The following is a 23,884-nucleotide window of genomic DNA, read 5'->3' as shown; positions in this document are numbered from 1 at the left end:
AATCCTATGTGAGCGTATGCTTTCGGACACGGGGGAAACACAAAGACGCACACATGAGTTTGCTTCCTCTCTCTCTCTCTCTCTCGTTCTCAACACACACACACACACACACACACACACACACACACACACACACACACACACACACACACACACAAACGCTGAACACCTGTTTCTTTTCTGTGCATCCAAACAGACATGCTCTAATATGTGAACAAATCCCACGATCTTAAGTCCCACTCTCAATCCGCGGGGTGTAATACCAGGGTGCTTTCAATGAGATAACAACAACCCTCAGTGTGATCGGCCTGTACTACCACGTACAGATAGACTAATAACACGCTCCAGCCACAGTCCATGACTTAGACTATGAAATTTATGCAAATTTGTGTGGGAATACACAGAGCTGAGAGTACTATTTAGGACTGGTGCATTTTCAGACAGCCCTCTTTTATTCCCAGAGCTCTCTTTAACTACATTTTTGCAAACAGACGCAGGCTGTTGTCTGAGATCTTTACTGTTCCTTTAGTAGGCTAAAGTCCTTCATCGAAAGAAATGGGCTCTTGTGAAATTATTTGCCCTTTGGATATCTCTAAATATATTTTTGTGATGCACACCCTACTGCCATGAGAAATATTTCGACCTCTTTTAAAGAGTTGTGTAGAAAACATATTATTTTTCTACTTTATACTGTCTGTCTGAATATACCTAAATTCACCCTCTGTCATAAACGCCCCATTTTTGCTCCTGTCTCTTTAAGACCCTCTCCTAAAAAAAGCCCAGTTTGCCCTGATTAGTCAGTTTTTTGGGTCTACCACATCTGTGCTCTCGGCGTTTCAACCCCATCATTGCGACTAGTGATATGACTGTAACACCACTATAGCAGCACTTTCTACCTATATGTAGTATAGTTGTGCCATCACAACTGTACATAAGTCCTGACCTGTTTAAAGACACAGTTTTTCCGAATACAGGCTGTGTGCATTTCTCTGTGGATTGAGCGTTTTAGTACTTACACAGTATTTATCTAGCAGCTTGACCTGCTTTATTATAAACCAAAACACGTTTTTAACTATATGGGACCTTTAAATGCTAAGCTACAGCTAGGAGATGTTAGCTTAGATTATTTTAGCATAAAGACTGGAGCCAGGGGGAAACAGCCAGATACAACTAGCTACTGCTACGCCCGTATAACCACAAGTTGTCTTTTTTTACAATTTGGTTTGAGGTTTATTTCACAAAATGCTGAACCTGTTTCCTGAAACATCTTTCCTGACGGATTTATTCTCAAAGAGACAAATGTGAGATTTTATCTATGGATATCTTAATATTTTGTTTCCTTTTTTCCTTATTTTTTTTATTAAAATCATGAGCCCTGTCTGCACCAAAAGCTAACAATACTTTTTTTTCCCCTCGGTCACAAATCAAAAATCTGCACAAATGCTAAGTTAATGACTTCCTGCTAGATAAAGTGCATTACACTCATAGGCCTACTTTGATGCCAAAAGACGAAAGGATCAGATTAATTCATTACCTTATTCCAACAGCACACAAGATGAATATAATATTCCTCCCATAAAACTTGTGGATGTGACAGAGTTCTTTGTGCTGGCATTGGCTCATGTCCAGCAGCCCAGTCCAGCCTCTGCACTCACAGGGTTGTGTGAGAGGACTCGCTGTGCTTTTCCCTTCTCCATCCTCTCTTTGGTACACAGTCAGATGCACATTGGAGAACCACAAGGCGCCGTTACCTCTTCTGGATCCATGAGGGTAGAAGAAGGAAGAAAAAAAAAAGTGGACAAACACAAAGGCAATCAACAAATCCCCTTTGCTTGAGCCCTGCGAAACATAATAGGGCCAAATCATCATCTATTTAGCTTCGTCAAATCACTGACAGCAGGCCTTGATAAAAGAGAGTGGAAAATATGTAGGGTGCAAGACGCTGCCAAGACCCTCACTGACTAGAACCCCCTATTGAAGCCAGATGTTGACTCAACTGGCCAATTTTGATAAATGGCATGATGATTACCATTATAGATCGGGTAATTTTATATCAGCGCGCCACATTGTTGGTCCTCTTTAATGATAGCCAAATGAACTGTGGTTTGTGCCCAAGGCCAGGTGGGCTTTTCTCTGATTGGTGTGCCGCATGCAGTGCCTCAACCGGCCATTAGGAGGGTGCCCCTGCTGCGGACAGGGCACCTAGTCTTTAGGGCGCCACTGATGGGTGCCCGTTGTTGTCATCAAGTGTCCAGCTGAGCCCTGAGCCCATCACGCAGGCCCATAATGAGACTTAATTGGCGCTTTAGCCTGACTTTTGCCTCCTTCAATGTCCTCAATCCCATTAGAAAGGCTTACTAGATCAGAGCTTCATGTACTTGACACAGTGACCCAGATGGATGTTACCTTGTATGACCCGCCCAGGTCTCAGCAGACTGCCGTGGTCCAAACGCTGTAGTCTGTCTCCCATTCCTCAGGGATTGGGGTATTACAGTAGATTAGCTGCAGTAATACCATGATGGAGCACGGGTATGTGGGGTCGTGGGTTCTCTCCAGGACATTAAAACCAATGTTTGCTTTCAGAGAAAACTGTCACAGACACACTTCTGAGAATCAACGGAATCCAATTAGTTAAATACTTAAAGTCAAATAGCCGTCTTTCCTCTGATTTGGCACTGTCCTGATTCCACCCCTGCAGCAAGTACTCACCTTGTTTTGCGCTCTCAGCCTGGTTTTAGAGGCTTTCCTGAGTGAGGTGATCCTGAACGTTGCTACGGTTGTCTTAATACAGATAGTCAGCTCCCTTCATCTGTTTTAGGCACTGTATGAAAATGATTGGGCTGAATTTGAAAAAGAAATAAATAGGATTTCTTTGACCTCTTCACTGGGAAAAGATATCTCAAAATAATACATTTATGGGAAATATAACAACACTGTGAATATTCATAACCAGATTCTATTTTGGGGAAAGAGCTGCTAAGTAAATGCTTATATCAGCACAGGTGGCAGCTCTAAGGCTTCAGATGGACACCTTCCTGATCCACACAATAAATAGAAATGAGATTTACTGCCTGTAATAGGGAAGGTTTTCGTTGCCACCGTACTCTACGGGGGAATTGTTGGGTCTGTGTAAATCATAAATAAGTCATAGAGTGTGGTCTTTACCTAGTTTGTAAAGTGTCCTGAGATAACTTTTGTTATGATTTGGCACTATAAATAAAATTGAATTGAATAGATGATGCTATAGCCTAATAAAGTCAAATAAATTCTGTGATGCCTAAGTCCCATGCTGGAGATGATTCTTCCAGACAGCTTCTGAGTGCAGTGTTCAATATCAAGTCACCTTGATCTTTTTATTTTTATGTATTTATTTTAAAAGAAATCTCACATAGAAGAATGAGTCTTGAATAATTAATATATATATATATAATATATTTTCACATAACCCCTAAATTACAAAGAATAAACGCTTTTCTGGTTTCCCAGCTATTTCCAGCCAAATGGATTGAATACCGAAATGTTGCAGTTTACCTATTCATCAAACTGAATCTGATGTCAGACCCCAAACAGGAACTTTTATATATAGGTCTCATTGCAATCATTCAGAATAAATTATAATGAAACAAAACACAAGAAAGAACCATAGTATAAAAGTCATTTTTGTAGCATAGCTCATTTTATTGTTTAAACAGTTTTGCATAGGAAATATATCCACTTCCAGTAATTGACTGCAGTAAAAACAGCTGCTAGCAGTATAGGCTGGATATAACAGTAACAATCACAAAAAGTTGAGCCTTTATTTACACTGATTTTAATCTTGTGGCAATTTTAGCCCCTGCACCAAATGTAACCAGCTTGAAGGCATCGCCTAATGCTCGGCATTTCTAAATCAATAAAAGAAGGGATATCAAGGCCTTCGCTATACAGTTCACAACGGACACCTGTGGCTCCTAAACTGTCAATGAAAAGATAAAAAACAAAAAAGGTTTCCAAAAAGTCCTCTAAAACGTACATTCAGATACATACATAGACCTTTGCACACACTTGCAGTGTAACTACGATCACTACTGGAGACTGTTTACATATTGTTTTGTTGTTGTTGTTGTTGTTGTTCGTTATATATAATTCCACCATGATTCACGAAAGTAGAAATATGTGTGCGCAGAGGGAAGTAAAAGTGCCACAAGACCCAAAAAATAAATCAGCCCCTGCAGAGAAAACTGGTGACTAATCTTAAGGAAAAGACATTATTTCATTCTTTTACTGCTCTTAATGTAGCACTGATCCCCTCCGCCTCACCTCCCCCTCCCGAAAAAAAGAAAAGAAAAGAAGAATGAACATTTCCTCTTAAATTTCGAACAAGCTTGGGCATTGTGTGGACATAATGAATAAATCGCCAAAGAACAAAAAAACACCAAAGAAGTAATAAAGAGCATATTTCTAGATGAGTTTGCCACATTCTGTTCTGTGTGATGGTGTTTTTCTTGTCACATATGAAAGTAAGTCTATCACATTTTACAATTATATACAATAGACACGTGGACAGCTTGAACAGGCACTGCATTGCTATCTTTTTGTCTTCTTTTGGTGAATGTTACATCCTGTAAAAATGCTGGTTTTCATGTTTTATAATAACCTGATGCCAAGTGACTAGCAGCTAGCCGTCGTATGGAAGGTGTGTATTGCTCATGTAGAATGAAAGTGAAGTTTCAATGTTTTCCTTTAAGTCTGCATGTATACGCCCTGTCTCTCCAGAGTGTGTGACATTCAGTAAAAAGGAAAAAAAAAAATCACACATATTGCATGAGTTCCACAGGTCCTCCTTGCATAAAGTTGTCCTGTTTCTCGATCGCAGTGATCAATGACATAATACTTTCTAAACATCGCTGTGAGTATTAAAAATCTGTTTTGAATACGGCTCTTTCTGAGGAGTGGAACACTGATTAAAATTTCTTTAAGACAGGCTACATTCATGCCCTGCGTAGCAACTGAAATACGTAACCATGCCCAAATACACAAGCTATTATCAGCTGGAAGGTACCTTATTCTGAAGCACCTGCAGGTAATGTCATGTTTGTTTGTAGTTTGAGTTAAGTGTTTCCCACATGACATCAGACATTGACAGCATGTGGAATGTGCAAAATGAGTGATGCCTGGATGTTGTTACTGATCATTAAAGAGAAATTTAAGAGCGTCGTCTGCATACGAACAAAGTAGATGGCTAAACATCGGCTGGCCCTAATCTGATCTATGTCATCTTGCAACATTTTCTCTGTACAAAAAAAGAAAAGAAAAAGAAACTATCTGATAGATTTCATCGAGGACGTTGTCGCTGCAGGTTTTTACCCTGCTTCTCACTTAAGGTCAGGTGCAATCTGGGGCCTTTTTCTACTGGTTAAGTGAAGTCACCTCCCAGCTGCTACAAGAAACATACTCACACCAAGCTCTTGTTGGACAAGAATTCACACCCATTTGCAAATAAAATGAGATAAATCACATCACACTCGCTATGGCCACACTAAGGGTAGAACAACAATTCAAATATTCATGAAGTGTTCCTCAAATGGAAATATCTAAGCACTAACCAAGATCAGAAATAATAATAATAATAATAATAATAATAATAATAATGATAAAAAGCCTTCATTCTTGTTGTTTTTATATTTATGGATCTGTATAGAATATTTCCCCCTTTTTTAACTTTACATACAGGAATACAACTGTTTAAGACACTTCTAATTAGGGATTCTACTAATCGGGGAAACCTGGAGAGTTCTAACTCAAATCCAGCCTCCAAAAACAAAAAACCCAAATCATTTTTTTTTCTTCCTAGAATGGAATTGACTATTTTTTTCCCCAGAATTGAAGATTTACAAATAAGGGCTTAAGAGGAGAACTCTCGAGAAAGTTTACAGTGTACAAACTCCTGTCCAACGGCAGGCTTTTTTTTTCAATAGAAAGACCCTCATCTTCTCTCACTATGTAGTGTCAGAGGCACTCGATCACACATCCAGCTCACGAAGTCACACACACACACACGCGCGCATGCACACGGACACTCAAGCTGCCAAAGCAGAGTTCAACCCCAAAGACTACTGCTATCGACGCGATCAGGATATTTACCTTTATGTACAGTCTCCTATTCAAATAAACACCAACGGCACAGTGACCCTGACACATTTTTATCACACACACACACACACACACAGGCAAATACACCGCCACTCACAAACACACTTGGGGACAATGCACGTCAGTGGGGTCTCCAATGGCCAAAGGCTGCAAAGCACTTATAGTTTTTCGTTTAAAAGAAAAAAATAGAAGAATAAAAGAACAAAAAAAAAGACAGAACAGTGCACATAGAACGGGGTGACTTTTAAATTTTTTTCTGCATAAGAAATCTGGGTGAAGACGGAGAGATTGAGCTTGACTTGAGGATTATTTTTAAAAATGCTTTCTGCTTCTTAGCCATCTGCTGACTACTGACGGGGAGCTCCCGGTAGTACCGTCTCTCCTAGGGGAACGTTTCTTTCACGATTGTAGGGAAAGAGTGCAAAAGGTGTCATAGCAGCATCGGAGGCGCTGCTCTCTCTGTGGGAAAAGTATTTTTATACATTAAAATGGTAAGATAATGATTGCTATAAATAATGCCCTGTATTACGCCTGAGAGGTTTAGTTTAAGACTAGGTTCAAAACACTGTACGGGGGGAGAAGACGATTGCCTATGTGCTAGTTAAGTGCTATATTTTTTTCTTCTAGTGGATTCTATTTAAGCTTCTACTGGGACATTAAGTTAGAAAACACCATGCTTCTGTGGTTCCAATGGTTCCCTAAACATACTCTACTGGGCTCTCTGCTGGGGAAGTATCTCAGGAATTGACATATGTGCATATCGTATATACATTTATACAAATCTACTACTTATAAAATACTTTCTAAAGGCTTGCTTGAGCCTGTCAGGAACTGATTTGGACAGGTCTCACTAGCATTAGTCGGTGTGTGATTGTTGCGCAGGTCACAGGCCACTTCACTGATGTGTTTAAGGCATCTACTTGGGAATTGCATTCGGTGACGTCTAGGATAGCACGGCGTAGTATTCGATACCGGTGTGCAACAGTATCCGTTGCGGCTTTTAGGGGTCTATGAGAGAATGGGATTCTGCACAAAATGATTTCTTAAAATGATTGTCATACTCAAGTCAAGCCGTCTCTCCTGTGAAAAATGAGCTCCTTCAAGGTCACACGCTAGCACCCCAGGTGGAAAGTTGAAAGTAAGAGTCACAGTAGACCAATCAGTGACTTTGCAGCCGTAGAAAGACCAAGGGTGCATTTTTTTTTTTTTTCATAAGTACTTCTAGAAAAATACCATCCCTCCCCCTAAAACTCCCAAATTCAAAATACACTGGAACACGTCTCGCCGTCTTTCGGTAGGCCTATATGCTATAGAAAGAAAAAAAAAAAGACCTTGTCATACACTGCATAGAAAGCAGTCCCCACTTTGGTCAATAAAAAAGGAAAACACCCACAACAACAACAACATCATCAACAACAACAACGACAAACAACGATATCAACAAAATAAATGCATTACAATATTGTCTATCTCCAAACTAGCCTCTAATAATTGACGCATCTATAAGCACTACCTACATAGGCAAAACTTGGTATTGCATAATTTTCATAATTCTGAATTCCACCCTCCACAATAGTAATTGGAAGATGAAAGAAATGAGCATTGAAAAATAAGGAAAACAAAAAAGATGACAGGTTATTAGAAAAACCACCAAAATACTGAAAAAAAAAAAATGCTGGTTGATTACAAACTTTAAAACGGCAACTATACACAGCCTTGATATGCAATGTAACTGTGAGATAGAGTAGTACATGAAGTTAAAAATCAACAATTTCATTCAGAGTACAAAACAATTCTTATCTTAAAAATGTTAATTTTTTTTTCTATAATGATAAATGCAGCAAAAACAAGTGTAGTGATGTCTCTATATTCAAAGGCAAGGCACGTAATGTGGACTATATGTCATCGTGCAAATTAAGAGTATTGGAGAGATTTTTTTCCGTGTATAAATATGTCTGGACTGGAGAGGCAATGGCTGTGAACATGCCGTGCACAATTCTAGATTTCAGGGATTTGCCACCACCTGGATTCATAATTTCAGTTTTCAACCTCTTCTGCTGCACTGTAGCTTTACACATAAGCCTACTGTACATTTGCATGAATTGTACATTTCCATGGATTAACACTTTGCATTCCATATATATATTTTTTGTAAACATAAGCTTTAGAAGCTGATGGCCAAATGCATATGCTCTTGATCTTATCGTGAACATTTAAAAAAATAACTGAAATGCCATTTTTTACACACTAAGTGTGTTTTTCATTTCTTTACTTATGTTCGGTTGTTTTTTTTCCCCCAAAATAAATAAAAAAAAACTTCCCATAATGATGGGAAGGGCTCAAAAGAAGTGCTGGTTTTGCTCAGCGCTGCACAGGTAGCTTAGTGCTTGCCTTCAACTGCCTTTCATGCTTGATGTTTTTCTCATGTGAGAAGACGGATATGGGACTGAAATCAAATTCAAATGTTTTCTTAAACATTTTTACCCATTAAAACCATTTAATATTTATCCCCCTTCCTTTAGAGTCTTAGGGCTGACAGACTGATAGCTTCCCTTCAAAAAAATCAATTGCACTTGCCTCTATCGAGATTTTCTTATTCTCCGTCTATTTAAATCCTTTTGTAAAGGAGTTGCAAATTCTTTAATGAGGGGTCCAATCTCAAGCCAAACATTTAGTGTTTTTTGAAAACCGCATCAAGAGTTCTCAACTCTTACCGTAAGTATTTACGTTAATTCTTAAAGTAAGTATCAGTAAAGAATAAACAAAGTCAACACATTTTCTGAACAAAGAGTCATATCACAGTAAACTGAAATCAAACGGAAGAAAGAAACACTCTGAATTCACAATTTTTTGTTCCTATGGTGTACACAGTGAATCGTTTGACGTGGGAAAGCCTCTTTTCAAGAGGTCTGATCGGAGAGCTTAGAGTCTCGGAGCCATCCACCAGGCAGAGGTTGTCGATACGCAGACCTCTTCACTTGTGTGTGTGTAAATCAAGATTTTACATCTTCCCCCAACATGGAAAAATAGTAGGAATTGCCGCTAAGAGACTAGAGTGTCATGCAATAAAACATTAAGGCATCTATACATCACAGTATTTGAATGGATTGAAAAGTTCTGCAAACACAACAACTGGCTGGTGGGTGGTGGATGTGTGGGCTGGGCGGAGCGAGCGGACAGCAGACCTGAAGCGTTTCTTTTTCTTTTTCTTTCCTCCCAAAACAACCCTCTTCTTCACTTCAGCCAGCGTCCTTCATGGGGAGGGACAGGAGTGGAGGGGATGGGGGTAGGGGGTGGGGGTGTTATGGAAGGGGCAAGATTGGGAGTTTAGGGGATGATTGTGCAGCTTGTGCTGCTTTGCTGGTTTCATCCATGGCTGTGGACACCTGTAGTGCTAGCTGTGCACCACCAACACCCGCCACCCATGCATCCACCCTTGGGAGGGTCATCCGGCCTCTGTGTGTTCAGTTCCCTGTCTCAGCGGGGACCAATGGCTCACCAATGATGTTTATGCTGTAGTTCTGGTGGACATTTGTTGGCAGAATCGGAGTCCCGTTCGACACTTGGAATGGAACTAAGCTCGCCCAGGTACCAGGACTGTGGGAGAAAGAGAAAGAGAGAGAGAGGGGGGGGGGGGGGGGGGGAGAGAGACAGATAGAGAGAGAGAGAGAGGGAGAGAGAAGAAACAGAGAGAGACGGAGAGATTAGTCACATGCCATTAACTTGTTTGTGCAGCATGCAGTCAAAATCAGATTCTTCCTTTCAATTATCCTGAACACTGCTTCGCTAACAACCAGCATCACTGCTCTGCTGACAGTGATCAAGGTTCAAGGTCTTATTTTTGGGCTAAACAAAGGGGAAAACGGCAGCGCTAGCTCATTAATCTAAGCTGGAGGTGATTCCACTTGATTTTCCAGTGAAGGACATCATGTGAGAGGGCTGTGACGCAGGCTTCTTCTCTGCATTCACGGCAGTATAGAAAAGCATGAGGGGGGAGTGTGATTGGAGGCGGAGGAGGACGGGGGGTAAAAAGTGTGTGTGTGTGTTTGTGTGTTCGCGCGCATGGGGGGGGGGGGTCCCCCCATACAAAGCTGTCCCATCCCTATTCATCTCACGCTAATGGCAAAACAACACAGTGATTGTTCCTGGGGAGCAACGGTGCTAACTGAAAACGCGAGCGGGAACAAACAGCATGTTGTTCCCGTGGGGTGCTGCACTACGTAGATGTCAGATAATTAGCCCCCCCCCACTCTGCCTCCCTTCTACCCCACAGGCCCCCAGTGTGCACTCATCTAACACCCTCCCACCTCCTGCATCACCCCCCGAGAATACCTGTGTCGCACCGCTTTCTACCACTTTCACCAATAACTAACTTTTTACCTCACGATTAAGCGGCCGAGACGGATGAGCAAGGGGGAAAGAAGGATGGACGGAGGGACAGTAAAGTGAGGGAGAAAATGTGGAAAAGAAATGTTCGGGGAGAAGGGAGAAGATGGATGACGAGGAGGAGCGTCGTTTTCAAAAGGAACGACAACAAAAAAAGAAGAAGACAAGGCTAAAGTGTGAAGATGCTGCTTTGCAGAAGTGGAACACAGACGGGATTCTTTGTGAAGCCTCACTGTCAGACAACACCGTCTGTGTTCATGAAAGCCACCGATCAAACCAGTCTGCATTTTATACAAATCACTAGTCACTGCTCTTTTACCTAAAACAATGGAAGTGCAAATTCAATTCACCTCGTGGCCTAAAAGAGCCAGGCGCTTTAATAAAGATTGAAAGAAAGAGAGGACAGAGAAGAGAAGATGTATTGAAAATAAAAAACATTGCCCAAGTTTTAGATTGTGTTCGCAAAGAGTTAAAAACAACCTTGAGGCTAATCCTCTCTAGGAGGTTTTTTTTTCTTCTCCTGTCCAACCCGTCCTCATGCTATTCTCTCTCTCTCTCTCCCCTCTCTCTCTCTCTCTCTCCTGCTTTCTCCCCTCCCTCCTTCTCTCTTTCACCCTGCCAAAAATCATCGGACAGGAAAGGGAGGATTAAGTTTTTCCTACCTTGCTGAACAAAGAGCGCACAGAGTGGCCAGGGGGCTACAGCTTTCTCTTTTTCATTCGTTCTTTCTTCCTCCCTCCCTCCTTCCATCTCTGTGTTTCTCTTTCCTTATGAGACTCCTCTCAGGTAATGGCTTACATTAGGGGGGACCACACAGCTACAAAAGCGGACTCACAGGCCTTTGTGCCCACTAAACCGGCAGATCGGTTTTAATCTTGTTAAAATCGATGGCTGTCAGTCTGTATCTGCATCCCATAACCTAAAGCTGCACCGGGCAGGGGTTTTTATGTAAAGAACTCCTCGACTATCAGGCTAAATCACAAAGTGGGGGGGCTTAAATCCATCCATCACTGCTGATTGAGACTCACAGATTTGCCTTTGTAGTTTGACTTAACTTTGAATGCAAACTGTGTCCTAAAAAGCAGCAAGTAACGGATCCCTCCCAAGAAAGACGGTTCAATAGGTAATACGTTGCTTTTAGAGGGGGAATATGCCCATTTTCAAAATTCATAAATGTTATTCCTATGGTCTAAGAAAATCCAAAAATATTAGTAAACTTAAATCCCAAATCCAAAAGCTAGAGTACTAAAGCTCTAGACTTTATACTACAAGTTTGAGACCTCCTACCTCTCTGGTTTCAGGCTTTGAGAGAGAGTATGTTCATAATCAACTATTGATTAAACTTTACCATATTGTAATTCTTAATTTTGGTGGCGTTCCCCTTTCACTCATTTGGTATGATGCAATCACACACGGGCCATGAAAATTGAGTTTTTTTGGTACGACATTGAAGGAATTCTGGGTATCCAATTTGTCAAGCAGTCACTTTTCTCTGCAATTTGCTTTAAAATGCCACTATTTCCATATATTTTTTTCTTCATATAAGTTGTTGCGTTAAGTGTCTGCGCTCTGGACAAAATAATCACACCTCCATTGCTCTATTTCCTTAGGCAACCTTCAAGATGGCCTCCCATTGCCCTGTCCAAGCTCCCAGACCTCACTAATTCTACTCCCTGCAAGCACAGCCTGGGCATACAGCGTGCTTCGTTTAAGGATTAGCTCCCTAAATTAGATTATCTAATGGCATCTTAATGGATTGCTGACCCATTTCCTGCACAATGGCAACATGCAAGTCTGGCAGCGTTTTAATTTGGGGGCTAGTCCTGAAGAGCCACTGCGGAGCGCTCCGTTTAAAGGACAAGAGAGATAAAAAAAGAGAAATCCGACTGATTCCATCTATATGTTGAATGGTTTTACATGAATAATCCATCAAAGCCGGAAGAAAAATAGAATGGAGTTACCATTTCGTCTTTATAACAAAATGATCTAAATTCTGCTGGGATCTATTTGATCAGTGCTCATTACTGTACGGGGAAAAGAGGAGTTAGCTGGTGTGTGAGTAAAATAAGAGACCTGGAGCTGCTGCAGGGGACATTTTTCTCTGCTACCTCCACTGGCCTATTAGGAGGCCTATTGAAGGGGGTTCTGCTGTGTGCATGTGTGTTTGTAAAAGAGTTTGTAACTTCAGCGGGCACAAAATAAGCTACACACACACACACACACACACACACGCAAACACACGCGCACACAAACACACGCGCGCACACACACACACACACACAGATGATCTACACTCCCATGGAAAAGGGGAAAATGGAGACGTAACAGGAAAAGGCTTAGCTCAGCTTGCTCGCTCTGCCATGGTGAAATGGTTCAGGTTTTTTCCCCCAGAGAGGGAGAGATACAGTATAGAGGCTAGGGGGAGGGTGAGGGTGGGACTTTCTGTAACTTAAAGTTAACGAGAGTAAAGCATGACTTCAGCATAAAGTCAAACAAAGCTAAGCTTGTTAAAATTGTGGAAAGTAAAACATCCTCACGTGGCTAAAAAAGCTGACCTGGAATGACTTATTTTATTCTACACGGTTTGACTTCATTTGTTCTAATTAGCTTCATCAAAAATTTGTGTAATGAAATGGGAACATTTGGTTTTTTTTTGTGGGAGGGAATCCAAGAGAAAGGCGTTGTTTCAAAACCTGGATCAAATTTGAAATAAATAGTTTGACAAATTCAAGCACAAGAAGCTCGTAGACATGAATAGAAATTATTCTGGGGAAACTTATAGCTTAGCTCAATCTAATGAGGCATTAAAAATAATTAAAATAATCTAACAAAGTAAAAACATTTGAAGTTAGTGGTAAAAGAATTGAACAACAGTTAACCTCTGTTACCTCTTCAGTATTCACACTTACAGCCACAGTCAATTAGATTTATATGTGAACTTATATGTGACATAATGTGAATTTGTAGAATGTTAGAAAATAATTTATTATATGGTGTTATTAAATTAAGTTTGTGTGTGTGTGTGTGTGTGTGTGTGTGTGTTTGTGTGTGTGTGTGTGTGTGTGTGTGTGTGTGTGTGTGTGTGTGTGTGTGTGTGTGTGTGTGTGTGTGTGTGTGTGTGTGTGTGTGTGTGTGTGTGTGTGTGTTTGTGTGTGTGTGTGTGTGTGTGTGTGTGTGTGTGTGTGTGTGGTGTGAGAGAGACAGAGAGACGGCAGGAAAGAATGAAAAGGTTACCTTTGCCAAGTAATCCCCAAAGTGTCGTCAGTGGCACTGGGGCCATAATGCCTGCCGTTTTGAGTCACGCTCCAGTCACACTTCCTCAGCTGTCAATTGAAACCTAGCAGTCAGATCACTGGGCCAAGACAACTTCCACTTCAGATTACACTACAACTCAACACTGTATACACAAATGCATGCAGAAGAGTCTAGAGCAGGAGCAGCAGGAATACAAAAATATGACCCTAAAATGAGTCCTAGTTGTTACTGATGATGTAAAAATAAAATAAAATAGCGAATGGATATCAATATATGCTGGGGAAGATAACAGTCAAATCAGAGCTATGGATAAAACAGACAGAAAATTAAAATAAAAGCATGCAATCACAGTTAGTGGTGACGGCTAACCTGGAAATAAAAGTTAGTTAGTCAAGTGAGTGGCATCACACTGGTAGTTCGTCTGTGAGTGGCTACTGCCTTTTTTTTTTTTTTTTTAAAAGATGGTTAGCCAATGAAGCCGTGCAAGCCACTGGATGCATGCGCCCTGTCGATAATCATTGCTTCACTGTAAGTGCACTTTCAGATTCAGGAAGGAGTACGCATGCCCTCAAGCATGCAGACTTTTTTTTCATTAGCTAAACTGTTTTTATTGATTAGGGGTCAAAATTACAATAAAGTTAAACAGCCCACTCTCTCACACACACACACACACACACACACACGTGCAAACACACACACACACACACACACACACACACACACACACACACAAACACACGCTCACTCTAACCCCCCCTCTCTTAAAACATGCCAACCTTACATACAGATTACAAATTACTGCAACAAAAAAGCCACACACAAACTGTGTCTCCTTTGCATGCATTATGCAAGCGCACGTGTCGGCAATCCAGCTGAGAGCTATCTCTGCCAATACCAACCTAACCTTGCCCTGTGGTCAACACATTCATTTAGTAATGCATCGGGATAAAACTGCACTGTTAGCACTCTGCGTGCAGTGGCAGTCGGACGTTTTGCAGAGGCTCTTAAGAGGGATTTAATCAGATATACACATACGCTAAATATTCAAAGCCATTTGCAGCGGTCAAGAAATGTGTTCTTTCTCTTCCCAGCACCTGGGTGAACACATCCGGAGACGATGATGGTTTCCTATTTAAGCCATACTTAAATGCAGTGCTGTGTTTTTTTATGGGGCTTTTTTTTTATGGGGCTTTTTTTCAGGAACAAATGCAAAGTAGTGGCAAGAAACTGAATTTTAGGGGTGAATCTCAAAAGCCATTTAAGGATGTAATAACCCTTTACTATGTTACAATTTGTTATTTTTAGTTTTACTTCATCGAAAGCTGCTAAATTAAACTGAATAGGAAACAATGCATCTTGTTCCATCCAGTGTGTTTTCTCTGTATTCAGGGAAGGTTGGGAGACTAAACCCCCATGCCGCTCCCGTGCTCTCTAGCCTGACAAAAGCTTGGAGAGAATGTGCGGGTTGGACCAGACGCTCGGTGCCACCGCTCCTCGAGGGGCTTGCCATCTGTCCGCTGGCACCGGCACATCAGAGTGGCATGGGTAGCGGGGAAAAATGGGGACAGAGCTGGGGAACGTTAGCAAACAGATGCGGGCAGATTGTGGATTAGGATCCTTCCTTAGATAATACCAAATGACATCTGATCACAGATCTTTCCCTGCGGAATGCTAGATGGTGGCATTCCCTCGAGGGGTTAACCAAGGCGAGAGATGAATGGAGGGTTTTCACACGTTCGCTGCCTGGGAATCATAGAGCAGGTGTGGGAGCGTGTGGTGGTGGTGTTGTTTTGTTGTTGTGTTTTTGTTTCGTCTTTTTTTAAGCCTACTCTGTGTGTGTGTGTGTGTGTGTGTGTGTGTGTGTGTTCAAGGACTTCTATTTTAGTAGTGCCACATTTTTAAAATAGGCGCTGTAATGTGGATCGTTTTAAGCTTCCCTACCAAGTTATCAGATGACTACTAAGTTATTTTATACTAACAAAATAATAAAATTATCATTCATAGTTTAGAATTAACACTGTAGTAGCATTTTTAACAAATACATATATAAACAATGAATTGCCTTCCAACTCTTCTGTTTTGCCTCTGTTAAAAGAAAGGAAATCAAAGGTAGCTCTGAAAGCAGCAGAGGTGGACGTAGTACAAGTAACGGCCTCTATCCCTCATACAGTAGACCACGTTTAAAAACCTTAACTCTCTAGCCATATGTGTGTGACATGTTTTCCTTTCCTACCAAGCCTAGCGACTGCAACTTAACAACTAAATGTGTCGGTAAGCCTCAGAGATCCCACACAATAAACATCCCCATCGCCAGATGAGGACAATGACAGAGCATTCGGTGAAAGTGTTTAGTCCTGAGGGACTTGGCTCGGTGTCGACCCACTCAGCGAGGCCAGACCCAACGCTGTTAAATCACACCACAGCAAAACAAAAACAACTGTGACAAGCAGAAGCATGATGAATCAATGAGAAGACTGTTTAGAGTTCCTTAAGCCGACAAGGACATTTATTCATCTGGATATAGCATGTAATAACCTTCTAGAAAGGTATCACTGCTGTGCTTACAAATCTTCCATTCTTCTTTCACATTTTAAGCCACTGAGCTGATGCGTTTGTCTTCACTAGGCATGAAATACTGTTGTTTTGTCTTGTCAGTGTAACAGGATCACACATATGATGATTCAATTTTGAATAATTACGAATTATCAAATAAAAATAACAGCATTTTTTATTAGATTATTCTACCGTATTTCTAAGGAGGATATTTATATATGGGGCTGATTTACAAATCTAAAACAAAAAGGCCTTGGGGCAAAGCTTTGGACAAAATTCAGCAGCTCCCGCAGTTCTGCTCAGACTGCTGCTGTCTTGTGTAGTCACTGTGTGCCTCACTGAAAGAAGTAGCAGGGCTACAAGAAAATGTGGAAGACAAACTGTGCGACATCAGCCAAGTGAATCCTCCCTCTCCTCCCCCTTCTCCTCCCGAATGGAATAAAAGCATCCCATGACTGCTGACAAACATCCACCGATTTCTTTTATTTTGCCTACTCTCAGTTTAGGGAAAAATGGGGAGCAAGAAAGACAGAGAGAGAGAGAGAGAGAGAGAGAGAGAGAGAGAGAGAGAAAGAAAGACAGCAAGAGGAGTAACGAAACAGAGGCCAGCTTTGTCATTTTTACTAAACATAAAAAAAGAGCGAGCTGAGGAGAAACCCAGCGATCATTATGTAGCCGCGTGCAGATGCATTCAATTAGTTGTGGTTGGAAAAGCCTTGGCCTGAGACCAGCGCTTTCAATAAGACGGGGTGGGGGAGAGCACTCTCTCCCGTCCGACAACACCGCAACACTCCTAACCTCACAATCACACACAAACGCACCCACATACGCACACACAGACACACACACGGGGTGACCACATCTGCCCTAGGATCGCTGCTGGGGCAACCGCGTGACGCCAACGCTAAATATTCGGCTTGTGTACAGTAAATGAGTGCACTGATTACATGTGGTATGTGTGTAGTGTATACGTGTGTGTGTGTAATGTGTGTGTGTGTGTGTTTCTAAAGAAATGTGTGAAGGAAATAGAGCTGAGCACATTACACTCTCAAAGACACCCACATGTCCCATCCATCTTCTGAGAAGTGGCCGCACAATGACAGTGAATTTCCTGACCTTCTTTAAAAAACCCTAAGGAAATAAATGGTATTTTCTATTCTAGACTGTAGGATTTAAACTCTAACAGACACTCAAAATCTTATATATTAATCAAAACTAAAAATTGAGGCGAAAATCTAGTAGCACTGGTTTTGGATACAACTAATGGAGATGTGGAGGAAATAAAAACTCCACCATAAGTGTTTGAAGCAAAAAAAAAAAAGGATTTGATTATCACTAGCCGTGTTAAGGCTCAAACCTTTTGCAGACTGAAAGCAATATATATAATATATTGTAATTTTCTTTTATGCCAATAGTGAATGCTATGCTTGACCTCAGCGAGTGAGTGCTCTGATCTGATGTAGAAATGCTCCTCTGATCTAACGAGACAGTTTAATGCTTCCAGCAAATCATAGTCAGAGTGCGACAGGCTTTTGCAGAGGGCAGGGATTTCACATCTGATGTGCGGGGAAATAAGGGGCAGAATATGAAAGGATAAGAGGAGCAAGTGAGCTGAGTGCTGGGGGTGGGGGAGAGGTTCTCACCTGTTGCTGGTGGAGGAAGGCGGGATCTCTTGGGCTCAGGCCTACAAAACGGTTAGCCGTCGGGGTGCCAGGGGATGAGTAGCCTGGGTAACATGCCATCACAAAAACACAAATACATGCTTGCATTACAATGTGAATTTCAGGAACTTCCACGTAGCTGTTGCTCTTACCCACAGTGACTTACCGGCCGTTATTTGTCAACATTACAAACAACCAACGCTAAAAAGTGCATGTGGAGTCCCACAATGTTCTACTTTGGGCACACTCGCATTCTTCAGTCATTTGGACATTTTGCTAACTAGGATAGGATCATTTTTCACAAATGCTACGTTGCTAGTGATGGAATATTTTCAATAATTTGAGAATATTTTTGTAGATGTATTTTACACTGTATGGGCTTTCATTTTTTGTATAAATTTTGTACTTTATACATAATAAAAGTGCAACATAACACCAGCTCAAAATCTTGATTTCCAGTCACCTTGCTGCATAGTTGTTACGTGTACTGGTGATCAGTACTAAGTGGTAAGGACTCACCTTCTGTGGATGTGGTGATGGGCTTGGTGTCTGGCATTGAGAGCGACACGGGTCGCACAGCGCCGTGGTGTGGGGAGGGAGCCAGAACTGGGGTGAAGTGGCCTGGGACCTTTCCTACCACCTGACCACTGCTGTTAGGCTGCAGGTGGGGGCACAGACGACAACAAAACACAAGTCAGAACAAACATTTTATTTCAAAGAATGATTTATTTTGCCCATATTTAAGACATGTTCATGCCAGACGTGTGGAGTGGTTTACCCCATCTCTGGAGTTTATCACCTTTTTAAACATTTATTTGGTAAGATGAGTGATAGTGATAGAACAGTGATAGAAATGTGCTGGTCATACATTGACAAATATTAATATCTGCAAGTTACTTATGCTTGAAAAATAAACATACTAAAACAGGCAAGATTCATTTGATAAAGGTACTCAAAAAGCAAGAACGGCATTTGTTTAGTTTGCCACCAAAACCTTAAACTCGTGTGATGAGAGGCAAACTGTGTCCAGCGACTTATGTTTACAAGCTCTTGTCCGCTTGTAAATGTGCAGTTGGGCAGATCTCAATAAAACAATACAAGCATGTAACAAACTACACTTTTCCAAAACGGTTAGCACTAAACAAACTTAATGTCCTCGCCTCGTTTCTGAGGGGGTTAACTTCCCTTAACTGCTCCGTTTGCCCTCACAGACCTAAAATCAACAACAAAAGGTGACTGGAGCGCTCACTCTTAACACTTAATGCTCGGTCTCAAGAAAAGATTTTACTACTTTCAGTCGCTATGTTGTCACAGTTATTACTAAAGCTCTGGGGGGCATGAGCAACAATAGAACCTCAGTCACTGACGATGGATTTCCTACACGATTTTAAACAATGATTTTAATGGCGCTCATAAATGGAATTTAGGAGGCGTCGGGCATGAAAAGGCAGCGAGAGAGCTGCGGATTGACCTGTTACAATGGTGTGAATGTGCGAGTACACAGAGTGAGGCAGGGAGACTATATATATAGAGAGAAGGAAATAAAGGAAGCTAGTGGGAGCTACTCTTTCAGACGGCTGGAGACTGTCTGGGGCGTTCATTTCAGGGCCGCCCCAAGTTCAAAACTCAAACAGGCCTTTTTGGGAAAGAATTGTGTCCACAGGGTTCCCTTCGATGTGAATAGAATGTTTAATTAGAGTGTAATATAATCTGCGTTAAAGCAAGCATAAAAACATTCTGGCACTCGTCCATGGGATTATAAGCGCTGTGTTATTTGCTCAGCCCCCTTCACCTCCCCTCCCTCCTCCCCCAACCGGTCTTCTAGCGTTCTCTCTTCCCTACCGGACCCCACCTCGCTAGCCCCCCCCACCTTCCTTTCTCCAGCACCCCAGCAGAGGGCCAGTTAATTCTGCACAAGAGCCGGGCCCCGGCAACGGCAAATATTTACAACCTTTATCATTCCCCGCGGTTTTTCTCTAGAGTAACAGCCCCCACCCCACCCCTCTAACCCGCTCCCTGCTCTGGAGATGGAGCCGTCTACGAGGCCTTTGTTTACAGTGAGAACAGCGGGGATATAAAACTCACATAAATATCACACCGCTCTCTCATCTATAGAGACGCCTGCTCTCTCTCCAACACACTGGCTGCAGTGTATACCCAGAATATATAAAAGCCCCAAGCTATTTGATTTACTACAATGTCTTGATACAGTTTTGTACTTCACGTGTGACTGCAAATGCAATAGTTTGGTTGACTTTTTTATGGAGATGTTGAGTGGGTTTTTTTCATGGCTACAAATATAAGGTTGAGAAGGTTGTACTTTAACCTTTGCCATGAGCATATTTATCATACAGAAAACATGCACTTCTCTGTCCCATGAAGGGGTCTGCAAAGTTCAGTCTGGGGTTGCCTACAAAATGAAAAGTGGTTTAATTTAACTTTGATTTAATTCACTGTAAATTATTCTAATTCTTTATGATGGCTATTGTAATTATGGGTTTCAGACCAATATTATTCCCCCACATACAGCTCAGGCAGCACAGTGCTGAATAAAGAGACCAGTGTCCATTTAAGGGGGTTCAGGATAAATACTATAAAAGTCTGGTCAGCTTAAGGGCTTAAAACATTTCATTTTGGGTTTATAAAATTATTCTTTTTTTTTTTTTTTTCTGGAAAAAAGCTCGGAGCAAAAGCAGTTTTATAAACACGTCATTCTAATGCTATAATGAATGACCAGAAGCAGGTTTCAGATAACAGAAAAAACTGTGGGCAGTAATGAAATAATGACAAATGCATGCTATAAGGTCAGATGGGAATAGAGCCCAACAAGATAACAAAGGACTACTTGAGGCCATGAAGCTCTTGCCAAACCAGCCTCCGACTTCTGGCCAACAAACTGGCTTCTTCAAAGACTTAAAAAAAAAGAGAGACTGACCTGGCTGCTCTGTGGGCTGGACGGGTCGTATGACGGCACGTAGCTCTTGAGGGGATCAGCTGGGTTGAGGTGGGGCGGGTAGCGGATGGTGGTGTGCGAGAAGTAGGGCGACGGCGCTGGGGGCAAGATAGCTGAGGCCGAGAACTGCAGGGGCGAGTGTGGAGGGGGGCTCCTCGTCGATATAACTGCAAGAAAGACAGACAGAAGAGTCGAGAGGGAGATACAGATTGAGTGTTTTTCAGCCAGAGTTAAGATAAAGCCATCCTCATTGATCTGAGAGGATAAATGAAGTATCGACATGGATTTTGCGACTGTGTTTGTGAGCCGAGAGTCAATTCGAGCTCTAGATTTAGCATGAGAGCTGGCAGTTAAAGTCATCAGTAACTCACCACTGTGTCCTACACCTGTTAGGCCTGGATGATGAGGCTGAGAGAAAGTGCTGAGTCGTGGTGAGGAGTCCTGCGGGGAGGTGGGGCTGAACAGCGGCTTCTCTGGCTTCTTCATGGTAGGAGAGGACATGTCTGCTAGAGGGGAAAAAAACACACACAAGCACACACAAAACACATGAATTCATGCTCAAGGTCAGAAAATGTGTACATGCCTTATTGATTATTCAAAATCTTGCTATTCTTTGATAATTTTTTTGGGCATATTTGCACAGATGGGAGACACGAAGTGAGGAATCTGTCCAAACTTGTGTTTCATACGGAAAATGACTTCACTAGTGCACAAATATTACTTTTTTCTTTGCATAAAGTCTATGTGTGTTGCTGAAAATAAATCAAAATATTTTCCTCTAGCTTCCACAAATGCTTCCAGTTCTCACGAATAAAAGGAATTAAGTGCCAAAAAGGAATTAGGGTTGAAATTAAGCAGAATTTGATATGCGTGGGATTAGTATTACCAAGGCCATCCTGTCTTTAGCAAATGTAGTAGACAATGGAAAATGTATTGTGCAAATTACAGACACCGCAAAGGGTCAAAATCACTCCTAATCCCTGGAATCATTACAAATCACTGGACATCCCTAAGAAATGTGAGTCCTGTGAAATTCGGCTTTTGTCATGTCTGAGCAGACAATTAAATCCAGTGATGTGATCCACAGTTGTAAAGCAGCCGGTTGCTCAAATAGGATTTAAGAATTTCAAGACCCTCACGTAATCTTAAAAAGAACATTACACTGTAACATCTGCTCGCCTCGGCCTTACACGGTGTCTGACAAGATACTGTAATTCCCCATGAATAATCCCGAAGGCTCGGCAGATGACATGAAATTTGTTTAAAAATTTCCCTCTAGAAACTAAAAAGTATGCGCACAAACTCTTATAAGTTGCTCATTACTGCTGCTCTACACTTTCATGAGCAATGTTCTGCTGTCACGGCAGTGCAATTTTCAATTTTCCATGGTTAGACACAGTGTCTGAAGAGAACGTGATAACAAATAGATGCGAGAGGCAACGGCCTATGTCCGCTCGTGCTACTCTGCAAACATTCATCAAGTGCTTTTCTGGTCTGTCACAGACTCTCGGGGTGTATAACTTTCAAATCATCCATCTCTTCCCTCCTAAAATAAGCTATATAAACCCTGTTGTCGAGGCATCCGTAGTATTAACCGGCCTTCCCTCCCACAACAGGGAAGGATCCACCCGAGCGAAGGGAAGAATCACTCATCTCCAGAGAAACAGAGCGACAAAGGGGGCTGGAATTCAGGGGGCTTTCCCAGTCTGAGGTTGCAAGAGGATACAGGCTTAAGTGCTTTCAATTTTGTGTCAGGGGCCGAAATACCTTCAAGATGACTGATATCAATGCTTAATGTTTCCATGTATAAATAGGAAATATTTTCTTCAGGGGGGGAATTCAGGTTTTACCTCTCTTCTGCTAATTAAACCCTTCACAGAATCAACTGGACTGCCTCGGGAAGTGAAACTGGACAATTAATTAGCAGAAATTAAACACTTGTCCTGCATTTAGACAAGACTAGTTGCGAATGTGTACGTTCACAAAAAATAAAAAATACATTTAAACCGTACAGTACTTTCCCAGAGAAAAATACGAGACAGAAACAATTTCTGCTGAATGACAACCATGTGCGAGAAATGACCACTTGGCACTTGGGAGGCCTCATATGGGTTTAATATCGCCCCACTTCTCATTTATTCTCTCCTGACACAATAATGGCTGTCTTTGGAGACTTTCCTACCCACTGCTTTCCCTCTGTCCGAGCCCCAAAGTGTCTACGTTTACGCAGAGCGATACTCAGGCTACATTTTCATGTACCCGCATTGAGATGTGGTTGAATCCAGCTAGTACTGTTCCTCCAGTGTATCAGCTGGTGATTTCCTCTCTCTCAGCCTTCCTACTTATTATATTGAAATAAAAAAAAGAGGACTGGGTGGAAAAAAAGGTGGGACATTTTGTTTCTTATCATTTTGTCTAACCAAACCCCCCTCTGTTAGTAGAATCCAGGGGTAGTCGAGTGTGGTAGAGAAGTCAGCAGAGAGCGAGAATGATCCGGAAACACGGGACAGTGAGGCCTTAATTAAAAGGGTGACGGGCTCTGCTCTGCACCAGGAGACAATGTAATGAGACATGCAAGCTGTCCCGTGAGGACTTTTTCTCTCGCGCACAGACACAAGCATGCAGGACAGGTTTTTTCTCAGATACACACATCTCTTTTCTTTTTTTTTCCCAAATCCAGTAAGCTCTATGTATGAGCTCATTAGCTGAGCTTTATTTCTTAATTCCCTTCTAACTCGACCTGTGCCTTCAAAGTTGGCACTTGATCTTCCAAACTCCACTGATGGGGAATGTCTCTTAAGTTCAGCCAAGATGTATAGCTTGATTTCCTGATCAGAAGACATCTGACACGTGTACCCCGCGGGTCCAATGGCTCTACATGAGGTTTATAAATAGAGGATTTCTTTAGAAACGCCACTCAAAAGGTGTTTCAGCTATCTGTATG

At 41.8% G+C, this 23,884-nt stretch overlaps 1 protein-coding gene across 7 annotated transcripts in view; it reads right to left on the bottom strand.

The window, feature by feature from the left end:
- Positions 1 to 3,664: 3,664 nt before the first annotated feature.
- The window catches only part of LOC310964126 (nuclear factor 1 B-type-like), a 67,793-nt gene continuing 47,573 nt past the window's right edge, over positions 3,665 to 23,884 (bottom strand). For 3 of the 7 annotated variants that reach the window (XM_083937144.1, XM_083937142.1, XM_083937145.1), the window contains 6 exons: positions 21,312 to 21,446; positions 20,923 to 21,107; positions 18,507 to 18,645; positions 17,970 to 18,052; positions 13,753 to 13,841; positions 3,665 to 9,729 (listed from right to left, as the gene is read on the bottom strand). In XM_083937144.1, coding sequence (XP_083793270.1) covers positions 9,597 to 9,729; positions 13,753 to 13,841; positions 17,970 to 18,052; positions 18,507 to 18,645; positions 20,923 to 21,107; positions 21,312 to 21,446 — 764 coding nt within the window. In that variant the 3' untranslated portion in view covers positions 3,665 to 9,596. The remainder of the gene's footprint in view (positions 9,730 to 13,752; positions 13,842 to 17,969; positions 18,053 to 18,506; positions 18,646 to 20,922; positions 21,108 to 21,311; positions 21,447 to 23,884) is intronic. The other 4 variants (XM_083937143.1, XM_083937146.1, XM_083937147.1 and 1 more) reach the window with 3 other exon arrangements.

This window comes from Echiichthys vipera (assembly GCF_963691815.1).
Source record: "Echiichthys vipera genome assembly, chromosome: 22".
Taxonomy (NCBI): domain Eukaryota; kingdom Metazoa; phylum Chordata; class Actinopteri; order Perciformes; family Trachinidae; genus Echiichthys; species Echiichthys vipera.
The sequence above is the reverse complement of the archived record's forward strand: the minus strand, read 5'-3'. Positions and strand labels throughout refer to the sequence as shown.